At 39.3% G+C, this 17,672-nt stretch overlaps 1 protein-coding gene across 2 annotated transcripts; it reads left to right on the forward strand.

Moving 5' to 3' along the window:
• The first annotated feature begins 7,557 nt into the window (after positions 1-7,557).
• Positions 7,558-15,875, forward strand: LOC109958269 (profilin-2). 2 transcript variants are annotated; one of them, XM_020596788.1, is made up of 3 exons: positions 7,558-7,945; positions 11,319-11,511; positions 13,594-13,778. In XM_020596788.1, the coding sequence occupies exons 1-3, from the start codon at positions 7,817-7,819 to the stop codon at positions 13,689-13,691; spliced, it is 420 nt and encodes a 139-aa protein (XP_020452444.1). In that variant the 5' UTR covers positions 7,558-7,816; the 3' UTR covers positions 13,692-13,778. The 2 variants fall into 2 exon arrangements, with proteins under 2 accessions (XP_020452444.1, XP_020452443.1); XM_020596787.1 differs by lacking the exon at positions 13,594-13,778 and adding an exon at positions 14,026-15,875 and having other exon boundaries at positions 7,559-7,945.
• Positions 15,876-17,672: the final 1,797 nt, after the last annotated feature.

Genomic DNA, 17,672 nt, shown 5'->3' on the forward strand with positions numbered 1-17,672 from the left:
CAGGAATGCATGCTCTTGAGAAAGAAACAAGTTGTAATTTGCTTGCATGGCTTGGTGAAGTTTTAGAATGATGTCAATTTCTAAAGAATAGAATCTTCTAATCTCCCTTAACACATTTTGGATGCCACAAGTGAAGTCCAAATAGTAATCTTATGGAAGAATTTGTTCCCACATTATAACTATCCATCTATCCACACATCCATTATCAAAACAGCTTATCCTGAAGAGGGTGGCAGGACCATTGTGACTACTGCCACTGCTATTCCACTAGTTTGTTTCCTAATAACAGTGTCAAATGATGGCACTTATCAGTATCGGTTCAAATGCAGTTAAATGTCTTAAAAGGTTGGTCGAAAACAGATTTATTATTTATAAACATTTATAGAAAGAAATGACATGTACAATGTACCTTTTAGGACAAAGCTTGTTGTGACAGAGGTTAAAAAAATTCTTTACAGTGTACCTCATATACATTTCATGCCAAGTAATGTCATAATACATGCACAGGTAGTTTCCAGGTTCCTGAGAGAGGAGTGTAAGCATACATTTCATTTGTCAGCTGTTCTTCACATGAAATACTCAACCTGTTACTTTGGGATAATGACTCAGTTCTGAGTGTATTTCCTTATTAGTATTTCCCACCCTACCTTTTGACTTCTGACAAATCTGTTGACATGATCTGGCTTTGAACATTTTTTTTTTATCTTGCCTGCAGTTTTCTTGTGTTGACCTGCCAAGTTTTAACTAACCAGTGGTTCTAGTGCGCCATCTGTGTCACACCGTGCTTGTAACTCCAGTCAGTACATCTCCAGCCACTAGACCAAAACTGTAGTAAACAGTTATGACCACAAGGTGTCATCACCAAGCAGTCAAACAGCAGTGCGGAAACAAAACTTGTATCTATCTATCTATCTATCTATCTATCTATCTATCTATCTATCTATCTATCTATCTATCTAAAAATAATGTATTGAAAAAAGAAAGATATTCTGGTTCATGTTTGCATTTTACAACAACTATGACTAAAATGAACAGCAGCAGAAATTTAGACTTCATCTGCCAAACTTCAGCTTGACCGTTGCAAACACACATACAATGTGTGCATATTACAGTGGTACTTCATATATATTATGCATTTGACTCACAAATGACAGTAACTTTTAAGAAGACTGGTGATTGTGAGGTCTTTGTGTGTGTCTAGATGTGAGTAGGGGTTGGCAAGTGAACATGTTTAACTTTGGGCGTGTTATACAGTATATGACATGCAAACGTGTGTCCGTATCAGTAGGTGTGGTAGTCAAAGGTCAAAAAAGGTTTTGAGTAGTTGATTCACATATTTTGAAGGGAGTTTATCACTGAGGCAGCTGGAATAAAAAAAAGTAACAGTGGCATCAGTGCGTGCCAGACTATCACAGCTGGTCTCCTGCAGAGTCACGCATACCTGGCTGGAGGCATTTAGACATGTGTTTACTGCTGTGGTAGTCAAATAAGCAGTAAAATAAGCTAAACAAACACATGCATTAGTGTCTGTTTTGTTTCCAGGATTCCCATAAATTTGTTGATTTTCTTTTCCAGACCCTGAAAAACCCACTGAAAAGCTGGTCTAAAGTTCACTGACTGAATTCAAAAGATCATTTTTCATTGCACCTCACGAGTTTGAGATTAAGAACCTGAGTGCAATATATGGTGGACATTTCTTTTAACACCAACTATTTAGCTGTGTTCCTTTACAGTCCGATGTGGGAGTTAACCAATCACAGTGCAAGGTACCAAGGTGGGAAAACTACCTGTAGTAAAGTGTTGTTTAGCTGCTTATTAACACAAATTATACACAGCAAATGTGCCAGGCCTCTTGTCTAAGAACTGAATAACGTCTCCAGTTTTTCTACAAGCAAAGTGTATATCACTGAAATAATTTTAAAAAATGCTATGACATCAAACGTGTACACATATGGACTATAAAAAGTCATTTCATCTTGTTCTTTTCTCAGAAAGACTGAATCTCAGGTTTTGACGTACAGTCACACAGGGTAGTCTACAACTGTGGTCAAATCATAATATTTTGTTTTGTGTACTATCTTCTCAATGTCACAGTCTACCACAAATTTGCTTCTTCAGATCTGACGGATACAGCGCAGAATGATTCAACCTGGCACTGATGCCTGGAAGCCACTTTTGCTTTTGTTAAGCATCAGATCCAGTAAATCCCTCCTGGAAACAATCCTATGGGCCTGTTTTCAATGCATGTTAGATAACACAAGTAGCTAGTGTAAAACACAACAGCACCGCCCACATAAATCAAAGTTCATCAGAACAGAGAATTCCAGGGATACGTCACACTGCTTGGCAGATTTGCTTGGTGATTTCTTTGTAGTGCAGTGCAGAAACATCAAATAAGTTAACACTTTGCCACAAACGATGGAGACAAAACCAGAAGAATTGGGACCTTACAGACAATATGCATACCACTGTATATTCCAAGGTTATACAGCATTTTTGTTTTACAAGTTAAAGATATACATTTTAGTAAAAAGTTTACTTTATCTGTTTGGGTTTGTAGATGTGGAAAACTCTCCATTTGCTATTGCTTTTTCAGCTTGGCCTCATTTAATACATAAATCCCTGCTTATTTATTTGACTATTTGTAATTTGGTCTGTCATGTAACTTCATTGTTGAGACCTTGAAATGAGGCTGGAAACTGTCTGTCTTTATTTCCCTGCCAATAAAAACACAGCTGTGTTTCACCCCTATTCAGAAACATCATAATGTAGTTTAAAGAGACTTAAAACAGTGAAATGGATCATGCCATGAAAATGTCCACCCAGATTAAGACTCGCTTCAACCTTCACTATGAATCATGACTATTCATCTGTGTAGAACAGTGAGGCTTTATATCTGCTCTGTACATTATCATACCACGCTACCAGAGATGTACAGTAGTTTGTTGCTCTGCAGAACAACACCATCCTTCTCAATAAGCTAAAACTTGATTGCTGTTAAAAGGCCTAAGGATAGGTCTTCTTCAATTGTTTTAGAGATTTTGGGAACCAAATGAGAGGAATTTTGTTATACTGTAACTGTCCTTCTTTAATGAAGACTAATGGTGGGTGTTCGATGATCCACATTTGTCAAGCATTTTTTATGGAATGAGCAAGAGAAACGAGGTTTACAAACCACAAGGAGGAACAGGAAATGATGCAGGCACGATTTGGGAGCTGAGCCACTAAGGAAGCACTTTACACACTGCTGGACACATGCAAGGTGTAATTGATTTGTTTCTTATATTTATTTAATTAAGGTACAGCTCACCTCAGTTACCTTTTCATTATTGCTAGTGAATGAGATAATTGGTGCTTTTTCTTAAGCCTTTGTTATTGGAGTTTCAATTCTTTTCTTTACTTCTGTCAATTGCAGGTGAAGCCTTCTGGCCGCATCATCGCTATTCAAATCCAAACAAACCCTGTATCCTCAGCACGTCACAGGGGTTATGTACGCTCACTTTGTATATATATGTGTGCGTGTGTGTGGTGCCTAAGTGTTGTGTGTATTTGCATACAACCATATTATGTGTCTGTTCATCTGAGAAAATGGGTGACGTGTGTTTTTCAGAGTTAATTTGCATGTGTGTGTGTGACATCCACACGTGGAAGTCATGATCAGTGACAATGGTAATCCATTCCACAGATGGGGAGACCTCTGCAAAGACTGCACAGTCAGACTAACTCTGCTAGCTGTGCAGACGGACCAGCTTTGACCTGATGTGCTGTTTTATCCCAAGTTCCTATGAATAAGAACTGTGCTATCAAATGATACTAGTATTTTTCTAGTTTTTGCCTTCCCTTGCTGAGTAAAAGTACTTCTTATACATTCTTGAAGTGACACTCATTACACAACCAGAACCAGTGGAACAGCTTGTGACAACACATCTGACAAGGCTTATTCTTTCCTCAGTATCTTTCAAACTGTGTAGACATGTGCATCCTTTGTTCCCCCCAGCCTTGGCTACTATTGATTTCCTTTGTGTGTCACATATCTGAGACATTTTTAGAAACAGAGTAGCACCAGAACATCGTCTTACCTATGCACTGTGTTCGAGTCATCCCAGAAAGAAATAATGGAAAACACGTTGTTTTCAAGTCACTGTCATTATGTTGAGATTTGTTTTGTAAAACTACCATTTACACTGCTGAATCTGTCCCAATATTTAAGGTAAACATAGAATTCCCCTATATTAGCTTTAACAGCAATTTACAGCAGCATCACTCACCTCATCCAGTCACACTGAGTTCACAAAGTTAGTTTGAAATAATGAAAATGAATATTGTATTTATCTAGCAATACATCTAATTACAAATACACCATATGAACCATCACAAGCTTCTATGTATTAAGTTAAAAATAGGTCTACCTCTTTGACTGGTACACCAGACAAAGGGTAAATGAGGGTCATGAATAAAATATTTTGTCAGATTGGGGTGAAAAGATGGCTTGACTTGTCTGTGCAGATTCTCAGTCATCCAGGTCATAGTAAACTGAAAAATCCAAGAGGCTTCATCAGCTCTGACTGACTGGTGTTGAGCCGGAGATATTTATCCCCCTCGGTGGTGTTTCAGTCCTTTGATGGCCAACAATTATTGTTAAGGGACTAATTAAGTTAGTTAAGTTAGTTAAGGAACAATTATCGTTAAGGGAATAATCGTTAAGGGACATTGTTGGCCATCAAAAGACTGAAACACCACCGAGGGGGATAAATATCTCCGGCTCAACACCAGTCAGTCAGACCTGATGAAGCCTCTTGGATGAGAGGTGAAACGTCTTCGACCTAGAAATCTAGTCCAGTTGATTTTTTCTAAGTTTTTTCAGATGGCTTGACTTGTGATGTGCAAGACAAAGCAGAGCCTCCTGTGGAGTCATAGATAAAATAAGGAGTGCAGGCTGATAACTTCAGCAATATCAAACCCTGTCTGGCAGCTGTACTTCTGACCTTTTGCCTCTTGCCTCTTAATTGCTTGTAACTAAGAAAAAAAGCTTATTGTGCTTTCATGTTCATTAAAGTGTAAATCAGGCATACCTGAGTTAGGTGTGTTGAGAAACACCAGTGTTACAACTGGATCAAGAAAGGGGGTTTATGGTCAAATGGAAATATGGGGAACATTTTCTTTAAGAAAATGATTCTTCAGCTACATAACTGCGAAAGACCTCACACTGATTCTTAACCCAGTAGGTGAGAAATAATTACATTCTAAATAAAGGTTTTGGGAAACAGATTCAAACTTTTGTTCATGGAATTTGTTGACAGTTATAAAAAAAATATATTTATATAATATTATCAGACCTACACTTTAAGAACACTGAGCATATAAATGCAAAGTAAAATATAAAGCTACTACAAAACCAGTAAGGTAAAATACAATTTAGCAGAGTGGTTTTAAAACTATTTTTCTAACTTTTCTCAACATTGTAAAAATGTTCCCCACCTCCAGTAATTTCTCAAATGCATCCACCTGAAAGGGGGAAAGGTTTGATAAATTGTTCCTCAATTTGCAAATGCAGCTTGTGTCAGGGTAGCAAAAGTATTCATGACCTTGTTTTATGGGCTCATAGACCATAAAGGCAAACAATACTGTCAGTAGCTTCACTGTAAAAGTTCTAGTATTGCTGCTGTCAAAGATATGAACTTCATTGTAGTGTGAAAGTTGTCAGAAATATCTGTAAGCAGAGAAGGAAATTATGAAATAAAGAGCAATACCTCAAGGCAATAGGCACTTCAATTTGTAAATCAGCTCCAAGCACATAGCATATGCATTTGGCTGCTGAGCTAACAAGATGCCACAATGCCAGGTGTTAAATCAGTGGGCAATATACTGACATATACTCTTTAACACTGAGAACCTTAGGGTTGTTTATTTCCCTATTTGTCCCATTTTAACACATCCATCTTTGTCTGCTATTGACCTGTTTATTCCCTTTGCCTCTCAGCATGTAAAACACTGATCATTAAACACTATACTTTAAAATCACACCACGCATGCATTGAAAAATTAGGAATCCTTGTATCTGCAACAAAGAAAGAAGCTGAGGTAGCTTGCATGAAAGTCATGAAACATTTGCTGTGTTTATCGATGACAATACCCAGTGCTAATGGCCTTGTCTAAAATCAGGTCTTTTCTAAAGCAAACAGGTTAGCTCTTTTCTCCATATCCCAATGACTCATATACAGCCTGAGTGGTGTGGCACTATTTTGACAGAGCAGAAGTGCAAAACAGAGGTGGCCATGGAAACTGACCTATCCAATGGGAGAACAGGACATGGGTGAGGCTGACCGACTGACAAGAGTTTTTGTCCCGCTCACTTTCTTTAGCTTGGTCAATTAGTAACTTCTTCTACACTCATTGCTTTGCAGGGAGGGAGAGGCAGAGACAGACGTCTAGATAAAGATAAACTAGTTACTGTATGTGACTTCCTTAGGGTTCTGTTTTTGCTTTGTGTTGAGCTCACCAAATCAAAAGCCTATCAACTAGTTTAAAATTAAAATTAAGCTTTCATTCTCAAATAAGGTGAAAGACTACAAGTGTAAACAATACCAATATGTTTTCAGAAAACACAGTTTTCTTCCAAAAGAGGCCCTATCCTCGTATGCACAAATAGTACTTTTTCACCACTTTAGTGAGACTTGTTAAAATGTACACAAGGACTTTACATTATACAAATGATTCTCACACTAAAACTATGGGTAAGATGAATAAATTAATCACTCACTCAAATGAATCTACCTTTTGCGTATCAATAAAGTAACCTGAAGCTGAATATGAACCTGTTTATTCATTGTAAGACATTCTGGAGTTCTAGTTATGGTTGAAATGTAAACATATACACATATATGGAAATACAGGCTCTCTCTTCAAATGCTAAGGATGGCAGCCTCACAGGGTTTCACACATTATGAACTATTAGATGCCAGTTTTTGTTGCCACACTGTCCAAAATGTAAGCTAAATTATGGCAGGATTTCTTCTATAAGATAATTATTGGAGATCCAAAACTGCTCATCAGCTTGAATGGGTGTAGGACTGCCACATGTTTGATTGCCTCTTGTGTTTTATCTGTTGACCTTTTTAGGAATTTTCTCTTTCTGTGCATGGTGCAGTGACCCCAATGACCTGTTAGAAGAAAAAGAAATTAAGTGTTTTTAGTGTTTAACTAAAGCTGTGGAAGGTAATTTGACTTCAGTAATCATCATAAGGTAAAAACTAAAGTGATCTGTGTATTTAAAACTGGCTTACATAAACTACATTAAACGCCTTGGACCAGTTTTCTTGAGGAATTAATTTTAGAATTTTTCATTAGTTTAAGCAATTACCAAATTGTACTTTGGAAATATAAAGCCGTGTAAACGTGCATTTAAACTGGATAAACCTCAATAAAATCCAAAGTTATGAGAGAATATCAAGAATGGGCTAATTCGTAAAATTATTTGACGTTCTGGAGGAAAAAAATAAGCCCATTTGCGTATTACCATCGTATATCCCTTCGCCCAGTACTATATCATGTAATGAGAAGGCAAGACGAACAACGACCTGGGCGGAGTGATTTAGTGAGGACTACACCCAAGCGTTTGTCCCATTGCAGCGGCTTCTTTTCGTTGCCTAGACCAGAAGAAAGCCGGGACGTGACGGAGCTGGGGGGATTTTTTTTTTCTTGCTTGTTGGAGGCCCGTTAAATACAGCTTCCTCGCAGTTTCTTCGTCGCTCAACAGACGGTTGTGACCTAACTTGACCCAGCTTATTCTTTTCATCTTAGAACTAATTTTACAAATATGTCCTGGCAAAGCTACGTGGACAACCTGATGGCTGATGGCAGCTGCCAGGACGCGGCCATTGTTGGCTACACGGACGCCAAATACGTCTGGGCATCGTTTGTCGGCGGTATATTTGCCAATATAACGGTAGGTGTGCTTTGTCTATTAATGTCTAAGGTTACATTGTAGGAAAATGTATATTCAGCATTGCAGAGCGTTTGTCAGAACAGCCAGGCCTTGTCGAATAAGGATAAGGCGAGCGGTGTGGTACACATGGTATCCTGTGGTCATTCACAAGATGCATTGGCACGCCTGCACCGCTGCTTTTCAATATCTCGTTTTTGTATCTTTATACTACATTTACTACACTTGGTGGCCTTATCGTTGACCCTTGTCTTTTTTAGAAACAACCACCAAAGCAACTGGAGATTACCAAAATCAGTGCTTAACAGTACCGCGAACTCGAGCTAAAGGGGCTTCGCAATGCTAGCAAGCTACCTAGCGTTAACTAAGCAAGCTAGCTGTGTTTGCTTGTGATACCGGTCAAATGAAATGAGCAACTCAGAAACGTTAATTAAGTGCCAAATAACAAATTTAGTTTGTTTAAAAACCGCCTAGTAATTGAAGCCTACAACATTCTACCAGCGATATCGCTGAGTAGCATAACCCAATATTAACATTGATTAGCAAACTGCAGCTTGTAGTTAGCTCAAATCAGGCCGGCCATTCCCACTGGAAAATCATTATTAGCTAACGGTAATAGCGCAAAGTTAACGGTACTCGCCCGCGTTCTTGTGGTGCTGTTGGGCTTTCGTTTTTTCCTAATCGGCTTCTGTGAATCACGCTGCTGCTACCGCCCCTTATTTTCCAAGATGGTGGATGCACTCACAATTTCTTATTCATTTTGTTCATGGAAGCTAATCAATACGTGCTGTGTCGGTTATCATTTGCAGAAGCTGTTTAAGTTCTTGTACGCGGTAGTTGTCTTTTTCAAGTTACCGCACGTAAACCTGAAACTTTCAGCATTTTCGTAATTTTAACTTGGCCACACAATAGTCTCCGGCGCTTCGTTGAACCTCCATTTTGTCGGTTAAATATACTATTTGTCAGTAATAGTTAACTTAATTATTTGTGTGAAGGTGAGTGCGTAGTCGTCATGTGACTGTCACAAACGTTTAGTGGAGCCAGTCGGGTGTGAAATATTGTTATGCCATGCTACAAAGTGAACTGTGAACGAGTGTGCCGCTGTTGGCTAATGTTGGTTACTTGGGAGTGTCCACTCGTGGCCAGAGTAGTATAAGGTTATCCTTTGACGAAGGATCGAATATACTGACATTAGCTTGCTTGTGTCCATGAAAAAGTCCATGTGAAGCCACATTTTCAGCTCCTGCATCCCAGCTTGCTACCAGAGTTGGCTCACCTGGTTTTGTTCACACTTGTCAAAATCCTTTTTCAAAAGAATGCAGCAAGTTAAGAGGATATGTGAAACGGCAGTTCAAGTTTCATGCGGGAATGGCGACTGATTCCCATTGGGGAGCAACTGTTGTAATGAATTGGTTAAGCGGGCCCCAGCATGCAGCTAGCTAACATGCTAACGTTGTCAGAGCCAGTAGAAAATCCCTTCGAGCTTCCCGTATATCACCTTCATGGGCTTCGTGTGTGCCATGACTGTGCAGTTCTGGAGTTGAACGGCGACGCCTTTTGTTTTTCAGATGGGTTAAGAGAATAAACCCAGCTTAATGAACATGTAGTAATAGCGCGGGCAGTTGTGTACGTTTGTACCTGTCGGATGTGCAGTTATTGGGGAAAAGTGACATTAGCAGTTGTCAGACATGCTTAATGGTTTTGTCAGCTGCAGTGGACCTTGATTTCAGGATTCGCCGTCGATACTATAATGCAGACAGCTGTTATTCAACATTATTTCATCTCCAGGTTTGGATAATTTACATTAGACTACCAGCTAATGCTGTTACTAAGGGTGAGTGAAACTACAAAGTAATTTGATGTAAGAAAGGTTTGGTTTATTGTCACTGGACTTTTTAAGTTAGTAAAATTATAAGTTGTATGTTATCAGTTGTTAGTGACAGACGAGTGTATTTAGGCAACAATAATGCACTTAAAAGATGGGTAATTTTTGTAAAGGCCCTTAATCATGAACAGTGCACCTGTTAATTGAAATTCGTCATGTACTCAAAACCTGCAAAAGCCTCAACTTTCAAAATAAATAAATTGGTCTTAAAAGGTTTTTAGTGTTTTATCACTTGAACATGAGGTCCTTAGCATTTAGTTTTTCCTCATCAGGTCTCTTCCAGTTGTCCTCAGGGCCCATGTGATACTACATTCTAAATGTGTATATGAAGCATACATCTTGGGGGGGTGTTCTCCACATCTATCTTCCCTAGTATGGTTAAATTGAAACATTTCCCTTCTTGGTGCGGTTCATTTGAGCAGGTCTGAACATGGTAAGCGCACTCAAGTGTGGACCAAAACAACGGCACCAAGACCGCCTTTACTGGTTGTGTTGTCAGGCTGGTCCCAAGCAAACTCTGGAGTGGTTCGTTTGAGACGTAAATGTGATCTAATGTTGATAGGTACTAACTACAAGGAGTGCCCTGCAAGCTTGAGCTAAGTGGGTCCCATATGCTGCTGTTGGCATATCTTTGTTGTATTGCACAGATAATCATCACAGATATGAGCAAGTTCCAGTTGTGCCATTTCTCCATGTTGCAAAGAATTTTTTTCATATGATTATTTACTGGTGTGGAACACAGATAGGAGCAGCAATGTTAACAGATGACTTGTAGTGATGCGTTTTGGTTTGTGGATCTTTCTGTGAAGGGAAAACGGTTAACTAATTGATCTACTGGTTCAGACCAGTGCAATCCAAACTACAGGTTTGAAAATATTTAAGTTGGCTGCTGTACTAATGTAGTGTGTCAAAGGTGAGGCAGCACACGATTTTGGGCCTAGATTACCAAAATTGGATGCATGAGAAATGGAACATCCAAAGATGCCCTGCAAATACAGTTCTTGTTGCTAGAGGCTGATGCATCAACTTGATATTTACTCTGCTTAGGATGTAGGAATTCAAATTCTCAAACCAGTGTCATCTAAGATGATCACCAAAATAGGATAAGTTGTTTTTACAAGTCACTTTCTGAGATGAGTCCAGCATATACACTAGAATATGTTTCTTAAATGGCATTTTAATGGGAAAGTGTCCAAACCTTTGACTGGTAGTGTAGCTGAAAGTGTGCAACGTTCAGTACTTTTAATAGCACTGCAAGTTGAGAGGTAGAGAAAATCAGTTGTTTGTGCAGCATTTACTCTTAAAAGGCTTCACGGCACCTGCACTATAGGGTCATGAATAAGATATTTGAGAGCAGTGGAAAACCAGCCACAAGTCATCACTAAGGAAAACAAAAGGACCAAAGTCTCTACATGAATGGATTCATATTCTGCATCAAGATTGGCAGTGATATACTTGGACCTGATTTCTTGCTTTTGTACCTCCTTGTAGCCTGAAGAAATCGACGTTTTAGTAGGAAAGGACCGGGAGGGGTTCTTTACCGGCGGGCTGACCTTAGGCGATAAAAAGTGCTCTGTAATCAGAGACAGCCTCCAAATTGACGGTGACTGGACAATGGACATCCGGACAAAGAGTCAAGGAGGAGAGCCAACATACAATGTCTCTGTAGGCAGAGCCGGCAAAGGTGAGCATTACTCTCCATATTGATTTTAGTCTCGTGCATTTTAGTAGTCCTACAGTGACACCATAGCCTGCTTTGATAAAGTGCTGTTAGTTTAGCTATTTTTATTATGCCTATTGTTTATGCATGTGGGATAGATCTTGAATGCACCTTTCCTCAATATATGATGTACATGGGTTAAAGTGTCTGTCATAATGTCATAATAGGTGGGGGGGGGGGATGAATCTTGGATAAATGTGTAGAAATATGCAGTCTGTTATATACCATAACTTTTAGGAAAGCATTTGTGTGAAAATTTGAGGTCCTTCAGTATCACTAATCAAAGACTTTGACATTTCTAGCAGTTTCTGTTTTAATATCAATCCTAAAATCTATAACTTCCACCAACTGGATGCATGTCGGAACAACAAAGCTGGCATGTGATTTCTTCCCTGAATAGGTGAAACGCTTCACCACAGGAGTCACAGTTCACTTGTGGTTAGCTATTTGAAGGCCTTATAAGGTGCTTAAAGAAAATCTAAGTATTATTGTGATTAATGGTTATTCCATGTTAAAATGAATTTGATTTGATGCATAAGTTATGTAAAATAGTTAAAACCATAGATCCCTGCAGATTTTCAGTCAATAACTTGGTTTAAAGTGGTAAAATGTGAGTCCTTTTAAGAATGATGAACTCTGCTTTGTATCATACAACAATGGGTACACATTATGAAATTGAAGTTAAGTCCCTTTATAGGGACTTGCCTGAGAGTTGTGCCATTTTTCATGTTGCCTGTATGGGCCCCGTTGTCCCCACTTCTCCCAGAAATGAAGGCTTACAGGTGAGACTCTAAAGGGACAAACTTTTTTTTTACTCTGCACACTGAGCTTGCTCTTTGTGCTGGGATTTTCTGAAGACATCCTGAACTGCATGTTTTTCTTCTTTCTAGTCAACGCCCCCTGTCAAAGTTTGAACCTGTCCCCCTGCTCACATGCTTCCACTCTGTTCCTGTTAAAATGTCTTTTCGGGCACTTCAGGGTTTTTACATGTATTGAGGAGAGGTACCACAAGCATGCTGCTGTGTCCACATGTGCTGCATTAATGATGGTAGTTAGTAGAATCTTCACTTTCTTATTCTTTGCTGCTGGCAAGGTGCATATTGATTATAGATGAAATGAAAAAAAAAACTAGACATTTCAAGTGGAGAGCAGTAAATTTAGGTAGTACTAAGAGGGACACTAAATTACAGGGCACTACAAGTATTGTTTGGATGTGGTACTAAAGTATCTGAAGTAGTGAAAGCACGATTTGGACTAGTAAATTGAAATCTACCACTCATCTAGGCTGCAAGTTATGTCTGAGGCATATTGACAAGATGTTTCAGACCAGAAAGGTCACTATAGATGTTGTGATATTCTGCTCAGTGTTTGCTTTCAGAAGAGGTTTTTTAAGTTTTGAGGAAGATAAACTAAATATTTGAGAAATGTTCACTGAATTTACAGTTGGACGTGAAAAGAAAGGATGTAAACTTGTTTATTCAAGCGATAAACATCTGATCAGTGCGGTCACAACCTGACTGTATTTCAGGCCATTTTCAAAGCAGCGAGTTGCTCACAAGAACTGGGGAAGCAATATTACTAACCTAGACCCGTCATTTCTGAAATGTGTGCTCCACAACTTAAATGGGCCTGGATCTCCAGTCCATTGGTGACCTTACTGTGAGGCCAGAGATGTGGAAAAATGATTTCCTTTATCAGTAGTTAAAGAAATGTCAAGTTTTCATTTTTAGTGATGTTTAATGGTATCACTATATAAAAATTGTACAGATGAACTGCTTTGCATTCATCCTTGATATTCTCCTGCTGTACTCATTCTGTCTTAATTGTAACCTGACATAACGTGGTGTTTGACCAGCAGCAGCAGATAAGAAAATGAATGTTTTGGGCTCAATGCAGCTTTCAGACCAAAGGTGCTGCTGTGCTGTGTCATTGTCTTCCTTCGTCGCTGTCTTGTCCGCCTGCTCCTTTTGACTCTGTGCTCTTCTCTTATCACTTGTGTGATCTCCACACCTTCTCTAAATGTCCCTTCTGTCTCTTTTCTTTCAGTCTTGGTCTTGGTAATGGGCAAAGAAGGGGTCCATGGAGGCGGATTGAATAAGAAGGCATACTCGATGGCAAAATACTTAAGGGATTCGGGGTTTTAGTTTCTAGTTTTCATGTAGTTTGTGGTGTAGTTGATGGAGAGGGAAAAAAAACTAATGAAAAGAAAAACAAAAAACACAAAACTTAAAACAGGAAAAAAAAAAAAAAAAACCCAAAAAACCCAAATTACTGTCAAGCCTGTGTCTCCAACCCCCCCACCCCACCCCAAACGGTCTTACTAAAAAAGTCCCAGGAGTGTTTCTAACACAGGGTTCAGGCTCTGTCCTCAACAGTGTAGCCCCACATTTAAGTGGCAATAAAAAGTATTGTTTTCCAGCCCTGCTATCACCATATCTGTTCATTTATTTTGTTTTTTCCCCCTTTTGTGTACTCCAGCATTGGTTATTGTCATGGGAAAGGAAGGTATCCATGGAGGGCAGCTCAACAAGAAAGCATTTCAGATGTCTGATTACCTGAGGAAGTCTGGATACTAAAGCAACCTGTACCCAGCCACCTAGCAGCTCACCCTACCACCCTGATGCATTTCACACTACTTCAGTCCTAGATGCTACTAGTAGTTTCTTTTTGTCTTCTCTCCTCCTCCATTTATCCTTTTTTCCCCTAACCCATCCTCCTTTTTTTCCCTCTCAGCACACTTGAGCTATGTACTCTTTACCACCTTAAGCACTATGTTGATCCATAGCAAAGATGAGCATGTTGCTAACAGGAGGTCATGTCAAATCTGTACTTAGACCAGCAAAAACAATTCTGGCCAAACACTTGGACAATGAAAGCCACAGTGTCAGTTTGAAGTAGCTGTCTCTTTCTCCTGTCATGGTGCCCATTACTTTATCCCTTCCAAACCCACTCATACACACTCCCACCCTGAGCAGCCGATGCCTTTTGGAGCACCTGAGCACTAACCAAGCTCGTCATGTCTTCCTCTTTTGTTTCCCTCATGTCTGGGAGGGGAGACTGCATGTATATCTCAGTCCACGGTCACTTCCTCTCACACCCACCCATACTGTCCCCTTCCCATGCTCTCTCCTGCCAAAATTTGCTGTTTCCTTTCTTCATCCTGTTTGCTCAAAAGGAGGCGATGCTATAAACATCACAGGGATGCTCATTTTCAAACGCTACAACCACCCAACCAGTCCTCTTAACTATTCTCTCCCTTCAGATTCACCACCCTCTCCTGAATACATGTTGTGAAAAGGGAGGGGGTAACCTGTGTGCTAGGGTTCAGTTAAGGATCATAAACTGGCTTTGTGAGTGGTTTTGTCCAGATGCTAGTAGCCTATTCTCCTGTCAACCTCCTGACTACATGAGCACCCTTGGACATTCCACAGTAACAATGGCTCAGGCACTTAACACGGTTTTGTTTGCCAGCTCCTGTAATGTGTGTTTTTTTTTATAAAGGCTGCCATTTTTTGACATATCCAATAAATTTTTTTTTTTTTTTTTTTTTTTTATTAATAGGACCAAGTGTAGTCGAAGCTCGGGTGTTTATACAGATGCTCTAAATCATGTGAAGGATGACTGCTAACTTTTGATAAAGGAAACACTTAATCAGACAGTAATACTGTGGTTAAACATGACGCTAAAGGGGAGGTAAGAGTGTGAGTATCATTACATTGTATCGTTTTCTCAGTTTAGAATACAAACTACATTTGTACAAACCCATGCTGTGTTGACAACTACAAAACTGTGGAATAAATTGCCTTCTGTTCTAGTCAACCGAGCTCTGGGGTATCACACGTTCTGTCCATGCTCAGTACTGCTGACTGTAATGTCCAACTTTAAAATAAAAAGGGGTGGGGGGGGACTTTCAAAAGTAGAAATAATGGGAGTTGGGATTGGTTGGAACAAAGATGCTTCTGGGTGTCTTGTTGAAACTTCACTACAGAACTTGTGTATCCTGTGCCATAATGTAGAGATCTGTTGCTACTGTAAGATGGATTTTACCCACTGTCCACTTAAGTCGTTTCATTGGCACTTTTGTTTTAGTTTTAGCTCCACTGTTTAGGCCTTGTGGGAGATGTGTACTCTCACAGACACAGAAACCCATTTCAAGTCCTGTTTGCTGCATTTGTTCATTTCCTTTCTTTGCCACTTTTTTTTTTTCTCTATATCTGGGATACAGTTATCTTTAAGGCATCAGATTTCACATGCATAAACCAAGAAATGCCATAAATTGATTTATCACCTTGTTTACAGACAGATCAAATAAATTTATTCCAACCAAATGTGTCTGTTTCATGTTTTTTCCCTCCATGCTGTATGTTGCTTCTTTAAAGGATTTCAGGAAGTGCACCTTCTTGCTGAGAGTCAGACAAGACCCAGTTCTGCTCATGTCTGGCTATTTGTTTAAAGCTATAGCTAGTAACCTGTTAGCTTAGCATGGAACTGGAAGACAAACGGCTACCCTGGGTTTATACACAATACAGGTATTCTAACAAAGTGGATTAAGACCCACAGTAAAGCCAGACTGCTAGGTATTCCAGAAACTTGCACTGCTAATTTACTAGTAACAAGAAACAGGATTACTGAAGTGTTGGCATGGTTCTGCACAGTAATGACTCGATTCCATTCTAAATTAAGTTTTGCAGCCTACTTGGTAAATCCTGCTTAATGAAACGGGCCAAAAAACCTTTTCAATTTCTTGGTTGTTCCATCTCAGTGAAGCAGGCTGTAGTTGGTTGGGGTTTGTGGTGCTGTTAAAAGTTCACTGCACAGGTGTCCACCAGCATTATTGTTTGTGCTGAAGTTGAGCATCAGTTCGTGTCTGGGAAACAGTCGATGAAATCCTTTAGCCCCAGGTATGTTTTACTAGCTTGTCGGGAGCCACTAATTTCCAGTTTATTAGGTACACTTAGCTAATTGAATCCAGCAGTCCTGCAATAAATATGGCCAGATTATAATGTTCTGGTATAGGTTTAACTAATCACTTGGAGGCTGTTGAGCTGTATTGTGTCATACTGGCAGATCCTATTATTTTGTGGAACATATGAGGGTAAACTAAACATCTGTTTAACCTTTTGAGCGCTTTCTGGATTTGCACTTAGATTTGAAACAACTTTAAACCACCATGTTAAGATAGAAATGAAGATTTGACAGTTACTTTTCCACAAACTGGGCCAACTTTCTGCTGATTAACAGTAGTGGAAGAAGCAGGAAATGTTCACAACTTGGAACAATGTAAAAATACCCCATTACAAGTAAAAGTCCATTGAAATTCCCACTTTTGTAAAGAGTATTATTGCTACCTGTTGTAGGTGGTGCTAGTTTTAACTGCTTTATATACAGTCAACTAGTGTAATCCAGTGGTTCCTAAATTAGGTTTAGCCTAAATTTGGAGTCTCTTCCTGCCTAGTAGGTTGATCCCGTAAATTCTGTTTAGGGTGTTTGTGCTGTTTATGTCCATGTGAAAGTGAGCAGAGCTATATGATCAGGTTCATGTCTGGGTTTCTGGGAGCGGCTGTATAGCAGATGCTCTCGGGTCCCACTGGTTTTTGTGATTAAATACCTATGAAGACTAGGGTTGAGTTAGGCAGATAATTTGTTCCAGTCTTAGTTAGCAAGGGGCTTGACTATTGATGTATGGCTACTTTAGTTGGTATCACTGGATTACTGTGCAACAGTACACAGTAAGTTACTATTGTTTAGATTGTACTATGGCCTCTTTAGTCCTCCTCAGAAGAGCTTTTGGAACATTGTACAAAGGACAAGCTTTTGAAGATTGCTGAGAATTATGGGACCGAAGTTGTGGAAAAATGTATGAAACACACCAATAACATTTGTAAAAACAAATTGCTGGAAGATGGACTATTGGTAACTGTGTTTTTAACATTTGAACAACAAAGAGAACTTCTGAAGTTACAACTAGCGCATGAGGAAACTAAACAAAAGCAATGGGACATTTAAGTAATGATACAGAAAACTGGACTAGTTAAACTGGAGCTACAGCAATGAAAGCTTATATATCTTAGATAATGGGAGAGGGAAAAAGTAATGATACAGAAATCTGGATTCATTATTCAGAC

Source organism: Monopterus albus, unplaced genomic scaffold (genome assembly GCF_001952655.1).
Source record: "Monopterus albus unplaced genomic scaffold, M_albus_1.0 scaffold31.1, whole genome shotgun sequence".
In the NCBI taxonomy this organism is placed as follows: Eukaryota; Metazoa; Chordata; class Actinopteri; order Synbranchiformes; family Synbranchidae; genus Monopterus; species Monopterus albus.